At 44.9% G+C, this 16310-nt stretch overlaps 1 protein-coding gene across 5 annotated transcripts in view; it reads left to right on the top strand.

Annotated features, from left to right (window-relative positions):
- The window catches only part of LOC107397137 (unconventional myosin-Ic), an 87453-nt gene extending 76218 nt beyond the window's left edge, over positions 1–11235 (top strand). For all 5 annotated transcript variants that reach the window (XM_070543745.1, XM_070543744.1, XM_070543746.1 and 2 more), the window contains 14 exons: positions 5196–5313; positions 5629–5742; positions 5832–5908; positions 5995–6063; positions 6155–6239; positions 6308–6467; positions 8440–8523; positions 8605–8698; positions 8779–8834; positions 8909–9044; positions 9114–9184; positions 9259–9356; positions 10716–10815; positions 10982–11235. In XM_070543745.1, the coding sequence (XP_070399846.1) occupies positions 5196–5313; positions 5629–5742; positions 5832–5908; positions 5995–6063; positions 6155–6239; positions 6308–6467; positions 8440–8523; positions 8605–8698; positions 8779–8834; positions 8909–9044; positions 9114–9184; positions 9259–9356; positions 10716–10815; positions 10982–11008 (1289 nt within the window). In that variant the 3' untranslated portion in view covers positions 11009–11235. The remainder of the gene's footprint in view (positions 1–5195; positions 5314–5628; positions 5743–5831; positions 5909–5994; positions 6064–6154; positions 6240–6307; positions 6468–8439; positions 8524–8604; positions 8699–8778; positions 8835–8908; positions 9045–9113; positions 9185–9258; positions 9357–10715; positions 10816–10981) is intronic.
- Positions 11236–16310: the final 5075 nt, after the last annotated feature.

The following is a 16310-nucleotide window of genomic DNA, read 5'->3' as shown; positions in this document are numbered from 1 at the left end:
TAGGAGGAACCAGTTCATAAAAAGTTGTGTTTGACACGGCAAGCATCTTCAGCCGGTAGGTCTCAGACCCAGAAGTGTCTCCCAGCTAACTATTATGGGATTTTCAGTCAGAAAAACAGAATTCACCAAACTCTATCGACATGTTAACGTTTGTTTTCACTGTTAGGTCTTGTTAGGTCTTGTTAGGTCGTGTTAGGTCTTGTTAGGTCTTGTTAGGTCTTGTTAGGTCTTGTTAGTTCTTGTTAGGTCTTGTTAGGTCTTGTTAGGTCTTGTTAGGTCTTGTTAGTTCTTGTTAGGTCTTGTTAGTTCTTGTTAGGTCTTGTTAGTTCTTGTTAGGTCTTGTTAGGTCGTGTTAGGTCTTGTTAAGTCTTGTTAGGTCTTGTTAAGTCTTGTTAGTTCTTGTTAGGTCTTGTTAGGTCTTGTTATGTCTTGTTAGGTCGTGTTAGGTCGTGTTAGGTCGTGTTAGGTCGTGTTAGGTCTTGTTAGGTCTTGTTAGGTCTTGTTAAGTCTTGTTAGTTCTTGTTAGGTCTTGTTAGATCTTGTTAGGTCTTGTTAGGTCTTGTTAGGTCTTGTTAGGTCTTGTTAGATCTTGTTAGGTCTTGTTAGTTCTTGTTAGTTCTTGTTAGGTCTTGTTAGTTCTTGTTAGGTCTTGTTAGGTCTTGTTAGATCTTGTTAGGTCTTGTTAGTTCTTGTTAGGTCTTGTTAGGTCTTGTTAGTTCTTGTTAGGTCTTGTTAGGTCTTGTTAGTTCTTGTTAGGTCTTGTTAGTTCTTGTTAGGCCTTGTTAGGTCTTGTTAGGTCTTGTTAGTTCTTGTTAGGTCTTGTTAGGTCTTGTTAGTTATTGTTAGGTCTTGTTAGGTCTTGTTAGGTCTTGTCTTGTTAGGTCTTGTTAGGTCTTGTTAGTTCTTGTTAGGTCTTGTTAGGTCTTGTTAGTTATTGTCAGGTCTTGTTAGGTCTTGTTAGGTCTTGTCTTGTTAGGTCTTGTTAGGTCTTGTCTTGTCAGGTCTTGTTAGGTCTTGTTAGGTCTTGTCTTGTTAGGTCTTGTTAGGTCTTGTCTTGTTAGGTCTTGTTAGTTCTTGTTAGTTCTTGTTAGTTCTTGTTAGGTCTTGTTAGGTCTTGTCAGGTCTTGTTAGGTCTTGTTAGGTCTTGTTAGGTCTTGTCAGGTCTTGTTAGGTCTTGTTAGGTCTTGTTAGGTCTTGTTAGGTCTTGTTAGGTCTTGTCAGGTCTTGTTAGGTCTTGTCAGGTCTTGTTAGGTCTTGTTAGTTCTTGTTAGGTCTTGTTAGGTCTTGTCAGGTCTTGTTAGGTCTTGTTAGGTCTTGTTAGGTCTTGTCTTGTTAGTTCTTGTTAGTTCTTGTTAGGTCTTGTTAGTTCTTGTTAGGTCTTGTCTTGTTAGTTCTTGTTAGGTCTTGTTAGGTCTTGTTAGTTCTTGTCAGGTCTTGTTAGTTCTTGTTAGGTCTTGTTAGTTCTTGTTAGGTCTTGTTAGGTCTTGTCAGGTCTTGTTAGGTCTTGTTAGGTCTTGTTAGTTCTTGTTAGGTCTTGTTAGTTCTTGTTAGGTCTTGTTAGGTCTTGTCAGGTCTTGTTAGGTCTTGTTAGGTCTTGTTAGGTCTTGTCAGGTCTTGTTAGGTCTTGTCAGGTCTTGTTAGGTCTTGTTAGGTCTTGTTAGTTCTTGTTAGGTCTTGTTAGGTCTTGTCAGGTCTTGTTAGGTCTTGTTAGGTCTTGTCTTGTTAGTTCTTGTTAGTTCTTGTTAGGTCTTGTTAGGTCTTGTTAGTTCTTGTCAGGTCTTGTTAGTTCTTGTTAGGTCTTGTTAGGTCTTGTCAGGTCTTGTTAGGTCTTGTTAGTTCTTGTTAGGTCTTGTTAGGTCTTGTCAGGTCTTGTTAGCTCTTGTTAGGTCTTGTTAGGTCTTGTTAGTTCTTGTTAGGTCTTGTTAGGTCTTGTCAGGTCTTGTTAGGTCTTGTCAGGTCTTGTTAGGTCTTGTTAGGTCTTGTTAGTTCTTGTTAGGTCTTGTTAGGTCTTGTCAGGTCTTGTTAGGTCTTGTTAGGTCTTGTCTTGTTAGTTCTTGTTAGGTCTTGTTAGTTCTTGTCAGGTCTTGTTAGTTCTTGTTAGGTCTTGTTAGGTCTTGTCAGGTCTTGTTAGGTCTTGTTAGTTCTTGTTAGGTCTTGTTAGGTCTTGTCAGGTCTTGTTAGGTCTTGTTAGGTCTTGTTAGGTCTTGTTAGTTCTTGTCAGGTCTTGTTAGGTCTTGTTAGGTCTTGTTAGGTCGTGTTAGGTCTTGTTAGGTCTTGTTAGGTCTTGTTAGTTCTTGTTAGGTCTTGTTAGGTCTTGTTAGGTCTTGTTAGTTCTTGTTAGGTCTTGTTAGGTCTTGTTAGGTCGTGTTAGGTCTTGTTAGGTCTTGTTAAGTCTTGTTAGTTCTTGTTAGGTCTTGTTAGATCTTGTTAGGTCTTGTTATGTCTTGGTAGGTCTTGTTAGGTCGTGTTAGGTCGTGTTAGGTCTTGTTAGGTCTTGTTAGGTCTTGTTAAGTCTTGTTAGTTCTTGTTAGGTCTTGTTAGATCTTGTTAGGTCTTGTTATGTCTTGTTAGGTCTTGTTAGGTCTTGTTAGATCTTGTTAGGTCTTGTTAGTTCTTGTTAGTTCTTGTTAGGTCTTGTTAGTTCTTGTTAGGTCTTGTTAGGTCTTGTTAGTTCTTGTTAGGTCTTGTTAGGTCTTGTTAGTTCTTGTTAAGTCTTGTTAGTTCTTGTTAGGCCTTGTTAGGTCTTGTTAGGTCTTGTTAGTTCTTGTTAGGTCTTGTTAGGTCTTGTTAGGTCTTGTTAGTTATTGTTAGGTCTTGTTAGGTCTTGTCTTGTTAGGTCTTGTTAGGTCTTGTTAGTTCTTGTTAGGTCTTGTTAGGTCTTGTTAGGTCTTGTTAGGTCTTGTTAGTTATTGTCAGGTCTTGTTAGGTCTTGTTAGGTCTTGTCTTGTTAGGTCTTGTTAGGTCTTGTCTTGTCAGGTCTTGTTAGGTCTTGTTAGGTCTTGTCTTGTTAGGTCTTGTTAGGTCTTGTTAGTTCTTGTTAGTTCTTGTTAGTTCTTGTTAGGTCTTGTTAGGTCTTGTCAGGTCTTGTTAGGTCTTGTTAGGTCTTGTTAGGTCTTGTCTTGTTAGGTCTTGTTAGGTCTTGTTAGGTCTTGTTAGTTCTTGTTAGGTCTTGTTAGGTCTTGTCAGGTCTTGTTAGGTATTGTTAGGTCTTGTTAGGTCTTGTTAGGTCTTGTTAGGTCTTGTCAGGTCTTGTTAGGTCTTGTCAGGTCTTGTCAGGTCTTGTTAGGTCTTGTTAGGTCTTGTTAGTTCTTGTTAGGTCTTGTTAGGTCTTGTCAGGTCTTGTTAGGTCTTGTCTTGTTAGTTCTTGTTAGGTCTTGTTAGGTCTTGTTAGTTCTTGTCAGGTCTTGTTAGTTCTTGTTAGGTCTTGTTAGTTCTTGTTAGGTCTTGTTAGGTCTTGTCAGGTCTTGTTAGGTCTTGTTAGGTCTTGTTAGGTCTTGTTAGTTCTTGTTAGGTCTTGTTAGTTCTTGTTAGGTCTTGTTAGGTCTTGTCAGGTCTTGTTAGGTCTTGTTAGGTCTTGTTAGGTCTTGTTAGTTCTTGTTAGGTCTTGTTAGGTCTTGTCAGGTCTTGTTAGGTCTTGTCAGGTCTTGTTAGGTCTTGTTAGGTCTTGTTAGTTCTTGTTAGGTCTTGTTAGGTCTTGTCAGGTCTTGTTAGGTCTTGTTAGGTCTTGTCTTGTTAGTTCTTGTTAGTTCTTGTTAGGTCTTGTTAGGTCTTGTTAGTTCTTGTCAGGTCTTGTTAGTTCTTGTTAGGTCTTGTTAGGTCTTGTCAGGTCTTGTTAGGTCTTGTTAGTTCTTGTTAGGTCTTGTTAGGTCTTGTCAGGTCTTGTTAGGTCTTGTTAGGTCTTGTTAGGTCTTGTTAGTTCTTGTCAGGTCTTGTTAGGTCTTGTTAGGTCTAGGTCTTGTTAGGTCGTGTTAGGTCTTGTTAGGTCTTGTTAGGTCGTGTTAGTTCTTGTTAGGTCTTGTTAGGTCTTGTTAGGTCTTGTTAGGTCTTGTTAGGTCTTGTTAGGTCTTGTTAGGTCTTGTTAGTTCTTGTCAGGTCTTGTCAGGTCTTGTTAGGTCTTGTTAGGTCTTGTTAGTTCTTGTCAGGTCTTGTTAGGTCGTGTTAGGTCTTGTTAGGTCTTGTCTTGTTAGGTCTTGTTAGTTCTTGTCAGGTCTTGTTAGGTCTTGTTAGTTCTTGTCAGGTCTTGTTAGGTCTTGTTAGGTCTTGTTAGGTCGTGTCTTGTTAGGTCTTGTTAGTTCTTGTCAGGTCTTGTTAGGTCTTGTCAGGTCTTGTTAGGTCTTGTCAGGTCTTGTTAGGTCTTGTTAGGTCTTGTCTTGTTAGGTCTTGTTAGTTCTTGTCAGGTCTTGTTAGGTCTTGTCAGGTCTTGTTAGGTCTTGTTAGGTCTTGTTAGGTCTTGTTAGTTCTTGTCAGGTCTTGTCAGGTCTTGTTAGGTCTTGTTAGTTCTTGTCAGGTCTTGTCAGGTCTTGTTAGGTCTTGTTAGGTCTTGTTAGGTCTTGTTAGTTCTTGTCAGGTCTTGTTAGGTCGTGTTAGGTCTTGTTAGGTCTTGTCTTGTTAGGTCTTGTTAGTTCTTGTCAGGTCTTGTTAGGTCTTGTTAGTTCTTGTTAGGTCTTGTTAGGTCTTGTTAGGTCGTGTTAGGTCTTGTTAGGACTTGTCTTGTTAGGTCTTGTTAGTTCTTGTCAGGTCTTGTTAGGTCTTGTTAGGTCTTGTCTTGTTAGGTCTTGTTAGTTCTTGTCAGGTCTTGTTAGGTCTTGTCAGGTCTTGTCAGGTCTTGTTAGGTCTTGTTAGTTCTTGTCAGGTCTTGTTAGGTCTTGTTAGGTCTTGTTAGGTCTTGTTAGGTAGTTTGCATGACCGCTTTCTCCTCACAGTGATTCCCCTTTAGTTGCTAGAATCAGTGATGGTGGCAGAATCAGCTACTAGCATCAGGTCAGTCGTGTACTCTCAGCCCAAGCAGGGAGTTTTCTGCTGCACCAGTAATCCCAGTGTGACGTTCAGTGTGGGCGTCAGCGTCTCTGCCGACCTTTGTTTCCTTGCACACTTGGCCTTTTGTTGGTTCCACGCTGACTGTCTGTCCTCTGGCACTTCTGCTGCTGCTGCTCAGCATTTGTCCCCTCCCTGATCGCCCCTCTCCTCTGCTGCAGGTCGGTTTGATGAGGTGTTGATCCGTCACCAGGTCAAGTACCTGGGTCTGATGGAGAATCTCAGAGTGAGGAGAGCCGGCTTTGCTTACAGACGGCGCTACGAGATCTTCCTACAGAGGTGATCAGCATGACGACTAACAGCAAACGCTGCTGCAGCTGCAGAAGGTTGAGGGTTTGCCTCTGCACGCGTTTGTATTTATCAGAAAACACGTTATTGTGACGTGGCTGCACACACATCAGCACCTTTACAGAAAACTCAAACTTTAGGCTCAACACATCCGGATGTAAACACTCTGGTTCTCTCCTAAGAAGTGTGTTTTTCGACCGGACCCTGTTTTGTATCTGCACCCATGCAGATCTACGACGTCAAGGGTTTGCTCTAGCACACGTCTTGTTGTAGTGACTTGTTTTTGTGCACTCTGTGTCTGTTTAGGTATAAGTCTCTGTGCCCAGACACGTGGCCCAACTGGGAGGGGAAGCTGGTTGATGGAGTGTCCACGCTGGTCAAACATCTGGGATACAAGCCTGAGGAGTACAAACTGGGCAGGTCAGCCGTTCAGCCGCATAAACAACCTAAACGTCAAGCTGGTTACCAACGATTCGGTTTATGTTCTGCTTTTATTTTTCACCGTTTAGATCCAAAATCTTTATTCGCTTCCCAAAAACCTTGTTTGCCACCGAGGATGCCCTGGAGACCAGGAAACACAGCCTTGGTAGGAGTCTGGAAAGAGTTGCGATGGGTCTTCGGCCCCTGATGTGTTGCTAGTGTGACTTATTTGTGTGTCTAATCTCATCACAGCCACTAAGTTACAGGCTGGGTGGAGAGGATACAGTCGCTGGAACAAGTACCAGAAACTCAGAACCTCGGGTGAGCAACACCAGACACGCAGTAGGCATCCAGTCCAACCTCAGCTGTCTGAAGGTCTTTGTTTTGTGTGCTTTTCTTGTGTCCACCGCAGCCATTGCAATCCAGGCTTGGTGGAGGGGTATCCTGGCCAGGAGGAGAGCCCAACGCAGGAGGAAGGCTGCCGACACAATACGCAGGTAGAGACCACACGATTACCTCAGAGGACACACACGTTCACCGTACTCACGATGGCGTCCATTCCCAGGTTCATCAGAGGCTTCATTTACCGCCACGAGGAGCGCTGTCCAGAGAATGAATATTTTCTGGATTACGTGCGCTACTCGTTCCTCATGAGTCTGCACAAGAACCTGCCCAAGAGCGTCCTGGACAAGAGCTGGCCGACACCTCCCGCTGCTCTAACAGAGGTGGGAGTCAGGAGCACACCTGACCGCTCAGATAGTGTGGGGAATAAAGCTGGGTTGGTTGTAAACAGCATGAGTGCAAAACAGTTACTGTAGTTTTCTTTCTCTAAACATCCATTCGTTTGTGTTGGATGAGTTCGACAAGCTGAAGATAAAAATCATGAAACAGTGGATATCGAAGGTCTGCACACCCCTGGTGAGATGCCGGGTTCCTGTGCTTGGCACCTGTCATGTGACCTTTAACCCGTACCACCCAACTGAAAACCAGAGGTCAATGTTTTAGATGGAGGGTTGAAAACCAGGAAAAGTTGAATGATTTGGTTGCATAGGTGTGCACGGCCCTTCTAACTGGAGATGTAGCTGTGTTCAGAGTGAAGCAATCACATGCAGTCGTGTTAGGAGTCAGCGTGCACCTGCCATCAAACAGCTTCTGATTAACCACAAATAACGGTCAGTTTCTGTGCTAGTTGCTTCCCACAGCAACAGCCACGGTGCACAGAGAGCTGCCGAAGCATCAGAGGGGTCTCGCTGTGAAAGCTACAAATGAACTTGTCAGGCAGTAGATACCACGGACCACAGTGAAGACGGTCATCGTCAACAGTGAGACTATCAAGGACTGAACGTTCCTCCAAAGTTGAAGAAAAGATGAGAAGAAAACTGGTCAGGGCCTGCAGCAACATTAAAGCATCTGCAGGAACATCTGGCAGGTACTGGCTGTGTTCTGCTGGGCTATGGGCAGAGCAGCAACACCAAAGTACTAGGTTAAGGATAAGCAGCATGTCATTTTAGTGGTTTTGGTTTCCTTCCATCCACCTAAAGGATTTCAGTGCAGTTATAGAACACGATAAAGGCAGAAAAGGCTCTGAAACGATGGATCTGGTTGAACCAGTGATGCTGGTGACACTCAGCTCTGACACCTTCTCTGCTCCTGTGTCAACATCCACACAAAGACTTGTCTGGAGGACATAGAGGCGTGGAGGAAGCTCAGCGTTCTAAACAGCACACCTCATCAGCTCTGCTCCTCCACCATGACCAGCAGCACGGTCTCTGGCCAGAACCCATCCCTATCCACAACTGTCACCAACTTGGGAGTGAGACTGGATTCACCTTTGACGCCCACAACAGACGTCTGTGTAAGGCATCCTTTTATTATCTGAGGAACAACCCAACCACGTCTAATGCTTAGCCTGGCAGATGCACAGAATCATGCCCACGCCGTCATCTCCTCCAGAATGGACTTCTGTAATGCAGTCCTGATCGGGGTTCCTATAAAAGCATTCAGAGCATCCAGAACAGCGCTGCTAGGATCCTGGTGAGGGTGTGCAGGTGTGAGCACATCGCCCCCGTTCTGACACATCTTCACTGGCTCCCAATTTCATTCAGAGTTGAAAACAACGTTTTCCCGCTCTCTCATCACGGTCATTTCCCGACAAATCGTGTTCTCCGATCTGCAACAGCAAATCCCCAGAACTAAGCTCGGGCCTCTCCCGCTGCTGCCCCCCCCCCCCCCCCCCCAGGCTGTGGAAAGCCCTACCCGCCCACCGGAGCCCACAGATGCTTTCAAACAGAACCTTAAAACGTACCTTTTGCTCTGCGGCACTTTGATACTGATCAAATATGAAGGCCTTACAAATAAAACTCATTACTGTTCGTCCAGCACAGCACTTTCCCAGGGGTGTGTAGACGTTTGATCCCCACCACCAGAAAACACAAAAGTCAGTTTAAATGCATCCTAATGGCATCAGTCAGAACTAAAATGTTGTTCTTTTTGTCGAGAAGAATGTTTTTGATTTCCTCCAAGTGAACGTGATGTTCTAGCTTTACTGTAATTTATCGACCAACATGAACGTTTCTGCAGTGATGTTGTACTTTTTGGTCCTCGTGAGAGGATGTTGCAGCAACAGTCGATGCTTACTCACACAGCCAGTCAAAGACCGCGTGTGTTCAGACCGTTAGGGGCTCTGTGTGTGTTCAGGCATCAGAGCGTTTGCGGAGGATGTGCATGCAGAACATGGTGTGGAGCTACTGCAAGAAGATCAGCCCCGAGTGGAAACATCAGGTGAGAAACGTCCTGGTGCTGCTTCTGGCTGAGCCGCTGCTTCCTTCACTTACATCCTCAACATCGCGCTGGTTTGAACAGATGGAGCAGAAAATGGTAGCCAGTGAGATCTTCAAGGACAAGAAGGACAACTACCTTCAGAGCGTCCCCAAGCTGTTCGTCAACACGCGGCTCGGTAAGTCTCCTGCAGCGCCCCCACCGCCTCGCTCCTCATGAACAATGTTCTCCACTCACCTTATGTTTGCATCTAATAAGACGGAGAGGACATCAACCCCAAGGTGGTGCAGGCTCTGGGCAGTGAGAAGATGAAGGTTAGTGAAGTTCTCATGGATGTTCTCATGTCTGGCATGAACAATGTTCTGACCTCCGCCCTGCCTGGTGGTAGTACGCAGTCCCAGTCACCAAGTACGACAGAAAGGGCTACAAGCCTCGCTCCCGCCAGCTGCTGCTCACTTCCAACAGCGCCATCATCGCTGAAGAAGGAAAACTCAAACAATGCATCGACTACGGAGCTCTGAAAGGTCAGAGGTCAAGCCATCTGTGCTGCCAGCTGCTGCCCACTCCAGTCTGAACACTGTTGTTCCTTTCAGGCGTCTCAGTCAGCTCTCTGAGTGACGGCCTGTTTGTTCTGCACGTGCCCGCCGACGACAACAAACAGAAGGTAAGGCCCAAGGCGAGCCGCCGCGGCTCCCGTGCGTGAGTTTTCACCGTCTTCTTCTGCTGGCTTCCTCACAGGGAGACGTGGTTCTGCAGAGCGAGCACGTGATCGAGACCCTGACCAAGATCGCCATCTGCGCCGACAAAATAAACAGCATCAACATCAACCAGGGCAGGTGGGAGGAAGAGAAGTGTCGTCTGTGTTATTTTAGTTAAAGCTGATCTCCTAACTTCCTTCCACCGGGGTGACGGGGACGCAGACGTCAGGCTCAGTGGGACCACAGCAGGTGAAGCAGCAGTCCTGTAGGGGTCAGCCGGACTAGAAAGGTTGCTTCTTCTCTGTCTGCTTCGTGCATTTATGACGGCTAAAATCCCAGATCCAAGCGGTGCTCTGTGCAGGACTCCAGCTGACACAGGGTTACAGCTGATGCTGCGCTGACCTTAAACAGTCTGGTGACCAACTTAGAAGGTTCCAGATGGTGCTGTTTTAGACCCGTGAGAGCCAGGGTAGGCACGGTTTATGATCACATATTACCAGATGTCATTTGTCTTAGATAAGAGTTATGTTTGTCAGCCTGAACAGGAAATGAAATGGTTAGGTTCGGTGAAGCTCCGCCCACGCTGTCAAAACGCAGCGTCCAGGGCAACCTGCTGTCCTTGCACCTTGTTTTTCCGTGTGCTGACACCGGTTCCGCTCCCGGGGGCGTCGGCACTAATTTACTAACCCAGCTGCAGCAGGTTTCATTTCTTCGTGTTTTAGTTTTAGATTATTTTCTGCTGCAGGTTGTTGTCTTGAAGGTGTTTGAATTGGGTCTGATGCAGTCAGAATTTTAGCTGACATGGAGCAGCAGTAGCTCAGGAAGAAGAGCAGGTTGTCCAGTAATCAGAAGGTTGCAGGTTCAATCCCGGCTCCGACCTGCCTTGCCCGCTGGTGGTGGTTGGAGAGACCGGTGGCGCCAGCGTTGGCAGCCTCTCCTCTGTCGGTGCGCCCCAGAGCAGCTGTGGCTGCATTGTAGCTCGTCCCCACCAGAGTGTGAATGGGTGAATGACTGACGGTGCTGTGAAGTGCCTTGGGGGGTTGCAGAACCCTAAGAAGGTGCGCTCCGACCACTGGACCACCATGTCTGCTGCATGACAGCAGTTGCCTAAACCACATGCTGGCCAGGGCAGGCAGGTTTCAGAACAGAGACTAGCTCCTGGGACAGGAGCAGAGCCTGATGGTGCGAGGAGGGAGGAGTGATGACGCACTTCTTTTCCATCCGTACGTTTTAAGATTTTCAAAATAAAATTCAACCTTTGCAGCTGAAACAGGAAAATGCATGACTAGAGCCAAAAAAGGGTTTGTTTGTTTGTTTGTTTGTTTGTATTATTAATGAGGAAATAACAATATGACATGGTTAAAAAACTCAGAAAAGTGGATTTTCCTTTAAATCAGATTTATTTTTCACACCAGGTCACAACAGCTGCCTCCAGTCATCAGAAGCGGTCCAGATGCAGCCAGTTGTTCTGACTTTGTCTCTGCTTTGTCTTTCCAGTATAAAGTTCATGGGGGGTAATGGGAAGGAAGGGATCATAGACTTCACGCTCGGATCACAGCTGCTGGTGGCGAAGGCGAAGAACGGACACTTGTCTGTGGTGAGTAGACAACACAGTCATACCGTAGGTGTACCTAGTCCGCTCGAAGCAGCTCAGTAGTGCAGCTGTCACTAGTTTTTATGCCACACCTGGCTGTAAGAGGCCCTGCTGCAGTGCTTGTAAGAAGCTCGTCCTGCTGAAATGTGACTGGATGGTTCTGTTGCAGACGGCTCCCAGACTGAACTCCAGATGATGTCCACTCCAACCAGAACACATCAGGAAGGCCTGACACCCCCCACCCCACCCTCCACCAATCACGTGAACAGACACATGCTCTGTCTCAGCCAATCAGAAGCCATCTTTCTTCACATGGCTGCTTACAACAAAAATGGGCCCATCCTCCCATCCCCTAAGAGGAGAAAAAGAGCGACTTCAACTAACTCATATTTATGTTTATATATTTTTTATTATTAATTTTGTTGCTTTTTGATTATTCAGATTTTTTTTTATTTGAGGCCAAAGTATAACAAACGTGGTGCGTTTTCCTGCACATGTCTGCTTATTGTGCCTCAGAGCAGTAAAATAATGAGGGAGACACCGAATCAAAGGAGAAGGAGTTGTTGTAGATCTTGTTTGCTTCTTCATTCTAAATAATAATTATATAAACGTTCCTCCTGACACTACCGAGGAAAATGGTCGTCATTGATGCATGCCAGCATGATGGGCAGCTAAGGCATGAAGCGAATGTGCGTGTGTGTGTGTGTGTGTGTGTGTGTGTGTGTGTGTGTGTGTGTGTGTGTGTGTGTGTGTGTGTGTGTGTGTGTGTGTGTGTGTGTGTGTGTGTGTGTGTGGAGGAGTGATACTACATCACAACCACAGCTGCCTTCTACCTTGATGCCTGAAGTAGTCCAGAATCAGCTGATCCAGAACCAGCTGTCTCTAGATTATGAGCCCTGCTCCACCAGCTGATCCAGAACCAGCTGTCTCTAGATTATGAGCCCTGCTCCACCAGCTGATCCAGAACCAGCTGTCTCTAGATTATGAGCCCTGCTCCACCAGCTGATCCAGAACCAGCTGTCTCTAGATTATGAGCCCTGCTCCACCAGCTGATCCAGAACCAGCTTCTGCCTGAAGAGCTCTGACCTGGTCTGACCTGCATCAGAGCATCGAGCAGCAGCATTACACTTCTCCGTTCTGTTCTTATTTCCATTGCATCAGATGAAGTCCTGTCCTTCAGACCTTACCAACCTTTCCTCAGCCCACCTACCAAACACCTTGATGATTCATTCTGATTCTGTGTTGTTTTATGTCTTTGATCAATTAAAAATTTTTTATTTTAAAAGGATGGAAGGGGCTATAATACTTGTATAATTCTCATTCCACGTTATAAATAAGTCAGGGAAGAGGGGAAACAGATTAGAATATTGTTTACTGGGAAACATTGTGTGCCTTATTTGGGACAGTGACACAAGAGCAAGCTGGGACTATAGGAAGTTCCCCTGAACACAGCTTTATTCAGATGTTTTCAGATACACTCCTGTTTTCAGTCACAACTTACTGTACACACAGAACCAACGTATAATTATGCTAACACAATAAAAAGATGCTAATAATTTGCAAAAAGATGAATTAAAATGATAATAAAAGCTTGATAATGGGCTTTGAGTGACATGTCTTTCATTTCCAGTTGCATGGTGCATTCAGGGCCAATGTTTAATCAACTCTGTTTCAATTCAGTTTATTTATATAGCTCCAAATCACCACAAGAGCAGTCTCAAGGCTCTTCACAAAGTGAACAATCCAACAGAGGTTCATTAAGCTGCAGCGTTAAGGAGTGGCTACATATGCACTAAATCAGGGGTGTCAAACTCATTTTAGCTCAGGGCCACATCGAGGGAAATCTAGTCCCAAGTGGGCCGGACCGGTAAATTAAAAACAACTTCTGATTGTTTTCTTTGTTTTAATACAATCAATATAAAACAAGGCTGTAGCCTGAGGACAGTGTAGTACAAGTACAACACCTGAAGTGTACTTGAAAATTTGAAATAAATAAATAAATAAATAAATTAAAAAAAAATATTCCTTAGAGCTTACAGATCACATGGCTAGATCAGTTTCATGCAGCACTTAAAGCATATTTGACTCATTTTACTTTACATCTTTTAGCTTTCAGCAGAACATCAACATCAGAAGTCACATCCTGAGTGGCGCCAACTTCAGGATGTGATTCAAGTTCTTGTGTGAGCCTTGAGCGCAGCCTGGGACGTAATTTTGGGGGGGGACGGGTGGGACATGTCCCCCCCACTTTTTCAAAAGGCAGTTTCGGTCCCCTTCACTTTTTTCCGTCCAAAAACAATATTACGCTCCATTAAATGGATTTAATTGAGCACTAGGACCGAAACGGAAACCGGTTTCCTATTAGACCCACCCAAAAGCTAATCTATTGGCTCTGCTGATACTTGCTAACGTATTATTGGCTGTTGCTGCTGTCACTCAAGTTGTAAACAGTCAGAACGTGCTCACGTTGTTTTGCTAGTTTGGAGCCGCTAGGGAACACCGGTACTGAGTCACATCGTCAACTAGACGCTGTGTAATATCAGAGCTCAGCTCAGCTTCCATTACATAACATTTGAATAAGTGTTCATTTGTGAGTCTTTGGTAGTTAGGCACAGCCAGGAGGCAGCATGTCAAGAAACGAAAGTGGATAAGAGACTTCTTTCAAAGTCAAAACGTAAGTTGGAACATGTGACACCCCTGCATTAAGCTCAGACTCACCTCCTCCTTCACAAACATACTCAAAACTAACTTTTACAAACTCATCTCCTCCACATAACTGACTCCTCAGACACAATTTATTCGTATTATTATAATTATTATTATTTATTATTATTATTACTATTATCATGATTATTATTACTAGTAGTAGTAGAAGTGTAACTTCAAAACTTTTATCATTTAACTTTATTGTAAACTTATCTATTGCAATGTATATGTTCACATTAAAAAGCTCTGAAAAATGAACAGTATCATCATCGTCAACAGATTTTTTTAAGCTTAATGTCAAAGATGTACTCTTTTCATTAGATTTATCTTATTTTTTCCATTTATTTTTTGTGTGTTGAAATGCAACAACTGTTTACACACTTTTAAGGGAAAAAACATATTTAATATGTTTTTATACACTCAAATTGGTAATGAATAATTTACACATTATATTAATAATAATTGTGAATCATACTAGAACCATCCTGTAAATATTTCTGTTTGTTCCATTCCAAAATCTCCCACTGTTTATAGTTCATGCATCTTTTTTTCAGGTGACTGACAGAGATGCAGGAGGAGAGACCGGTGAAGGTACAGCAGGAGAGGCTGTAGGAGATGGAGGACGAGAGCCTGGAGGAGATGGAGCAGAGGCTGGAGGCTCACAGGTGAGGTTGAAATAATGAAGATACGATAGACATAAAATTGATCATTGTGACAAATGTTAGGGTGATGATCATGTGTAAAACATTAGTTCAGCATGTCCTCTAACACAGCAAATGAAATAACGGCCAGATCTCAGGAGGGACCGTTTATGTATAAATACTTTTTATACTTTTGACTAGGCCTGGGAAAGTAACAAATTTTGCTGGATGATATTTTGTCCAACAAATTGTTGATGATAAACGATATCATTGTCAACATTATCTAGACCAAAATAACCACTAATATAATGTTAATATATCATAATAATGCAAGTACACCCTTTAAAATGCAACAAATAAACCTTCATTTAACATTGAAATGTCCAGAACCAGAACTTCTAAATGAATAAAAATAACAAACAAAAAATAAATAAAAAAAAGAATCTCACTCCCTGTTAGAAAATGTTGCACCAAAAACAATAAAAAAAGACCCAAAACAATAAATACAATGGCCTATCCATTGTCAACAGCCAAAACTGCACTTCAATAATGATAATAAATATTAATGATAATAGAGTTGTACATTTTTTAACTTTGATATATATATATATATATATTGAGGATGGAAAAATTATTGAGATGGGCATGTGACGTGTCAAAGGGTCTTTACATAACACCCCCACCCCAAATCCGCACAAGCCTGCTGTGTCCCCCCCACTTCTGAAATCAAAATTTCGTCCCTGAGCGCAGCTTTGTTTTATTTATACTCATTACAGAGAAAACTTGCTCACAAAGATAAGTTTATTTTCACTCTAAATTGTAAAGTATGAAAATAAAGTTTACACAACCATCTCGCGGGCCGGATTTAACCCGCTTGCGGGCCGGATTCGGCCCGCGGGCCGCATGTTTGACACCCCTGCACTAAATGATCAAGAAGATGTGGTATTCCATATAAATATGAAATATGTTAGGCCTGACTTGAGCTGAGCGGGACCGGAGCGAGAGTTTGGATTGTAGCGTGTATTTATGACCCAAGCGCGGAGTGACTGACGCCGGGCAGATAGACACGCGTTTGCTCTAGGAGCCAAACCGTAACAGGCTAGTGAGCACGGCGGCTCCAAAAGGAAACAAGCTGACTTACTATGAGTCGGCAGGGTGAGTAGCTTGGGCTGGTCTGGTCAGAACTGGTTAGAGTAATCCGGTAAGATTCGGTAAGGACTCGGAACATAGTCTGGTTAGGATCGATGACTGACTGATCTGGTGTTGTGCTGCACTTCCTTATGTAGACGTGGCGGGTGACGTGAGCCGGAAGGCTAGCGCTGGGAATGCTGGGTAGCGGAGTTGGACCGGGCTGAATGAGTGTGGGTTCCTCCGGGGCAGGATGTCGAGGGCTGAGAGGAAGGCAGTGTGACAGGACCCCCCACCCGAGGGACGGCCCCAGAAATCCCAGGGCGACTGGCCCAGAAGTCAGAGATGAGCGAGGTGTCCATGATTGCGTTCGTCGGCTCCCAGGAGCATTCCTCAGGACCGTAACCCGCCCAATCCACCAGGTATTGCCAGCCTCTGCCACGGCGATGGGCGTCCAGCAGGCACCGCACGGCGATAATCCCATCCTCGCCAACCCCTCGAGGCGGAGGCTCGGGATCCGGAGGAGGAGTGAGGGGAGAAGTCCGTACAGGCCTCAACTGGGACACATGGAAGACGGGATGGACTCTGAGAGGCCTGGGCAGGCGGATGCGGTAAGCCACCGGGTTAATGACCCTCTCCACCGGGTAGGGTCCCACAAACTGTGCAGCGAGTTTCCGGGAGCCACCGGGCAGGCGCATGTTCCAGGTAGACACCCATACCCTGTCGCCAGGTTGGAAAACCAGCCCCGTCCAGTGGCGGCGTCTGTGCTGGCAAGCGTACTCCGTGTTTGTTCACTGGATGGCTGCCCGAGCAAGGATCCAGGCAAGGCGGCAACACCGGACCAGGGTCTGGGCAGCGGGGACCTCAGTCTCCGGTTCCTGGTGGTGGAAGAGAGGAGGCTGGTACCCGTAGCAGAGCTCAAACGGGGAAAGACCAGTGGCCGTGGAAACGTGGAGATCATGGGACATCTCTGCCCACATGAGGTATTTGGGCCAAGTGGTTGGCTGAGACGAGGCAAAGCAG

This window comes from Nothobranchius furzeri, chromosome 13 (genome assembly GCF_043380555.1).
Source record: "Nothobranchius furzeri strain GRZ-AD chromosome 13, NfurGRZ-RIMD1, whole genome shotgun sequence".
NCBI classification, from domain to species: domain Eukaryota; kingdom Metazoa; phylum Chordata; class Actinopteri; order Cyprinodontiformes; family Nothobranchiidae; genus Nothobranchius; species Nothobranchius furzeri.
This window is presented reverse-complemented; position numbering and strand designations above follow the sequence as displayed.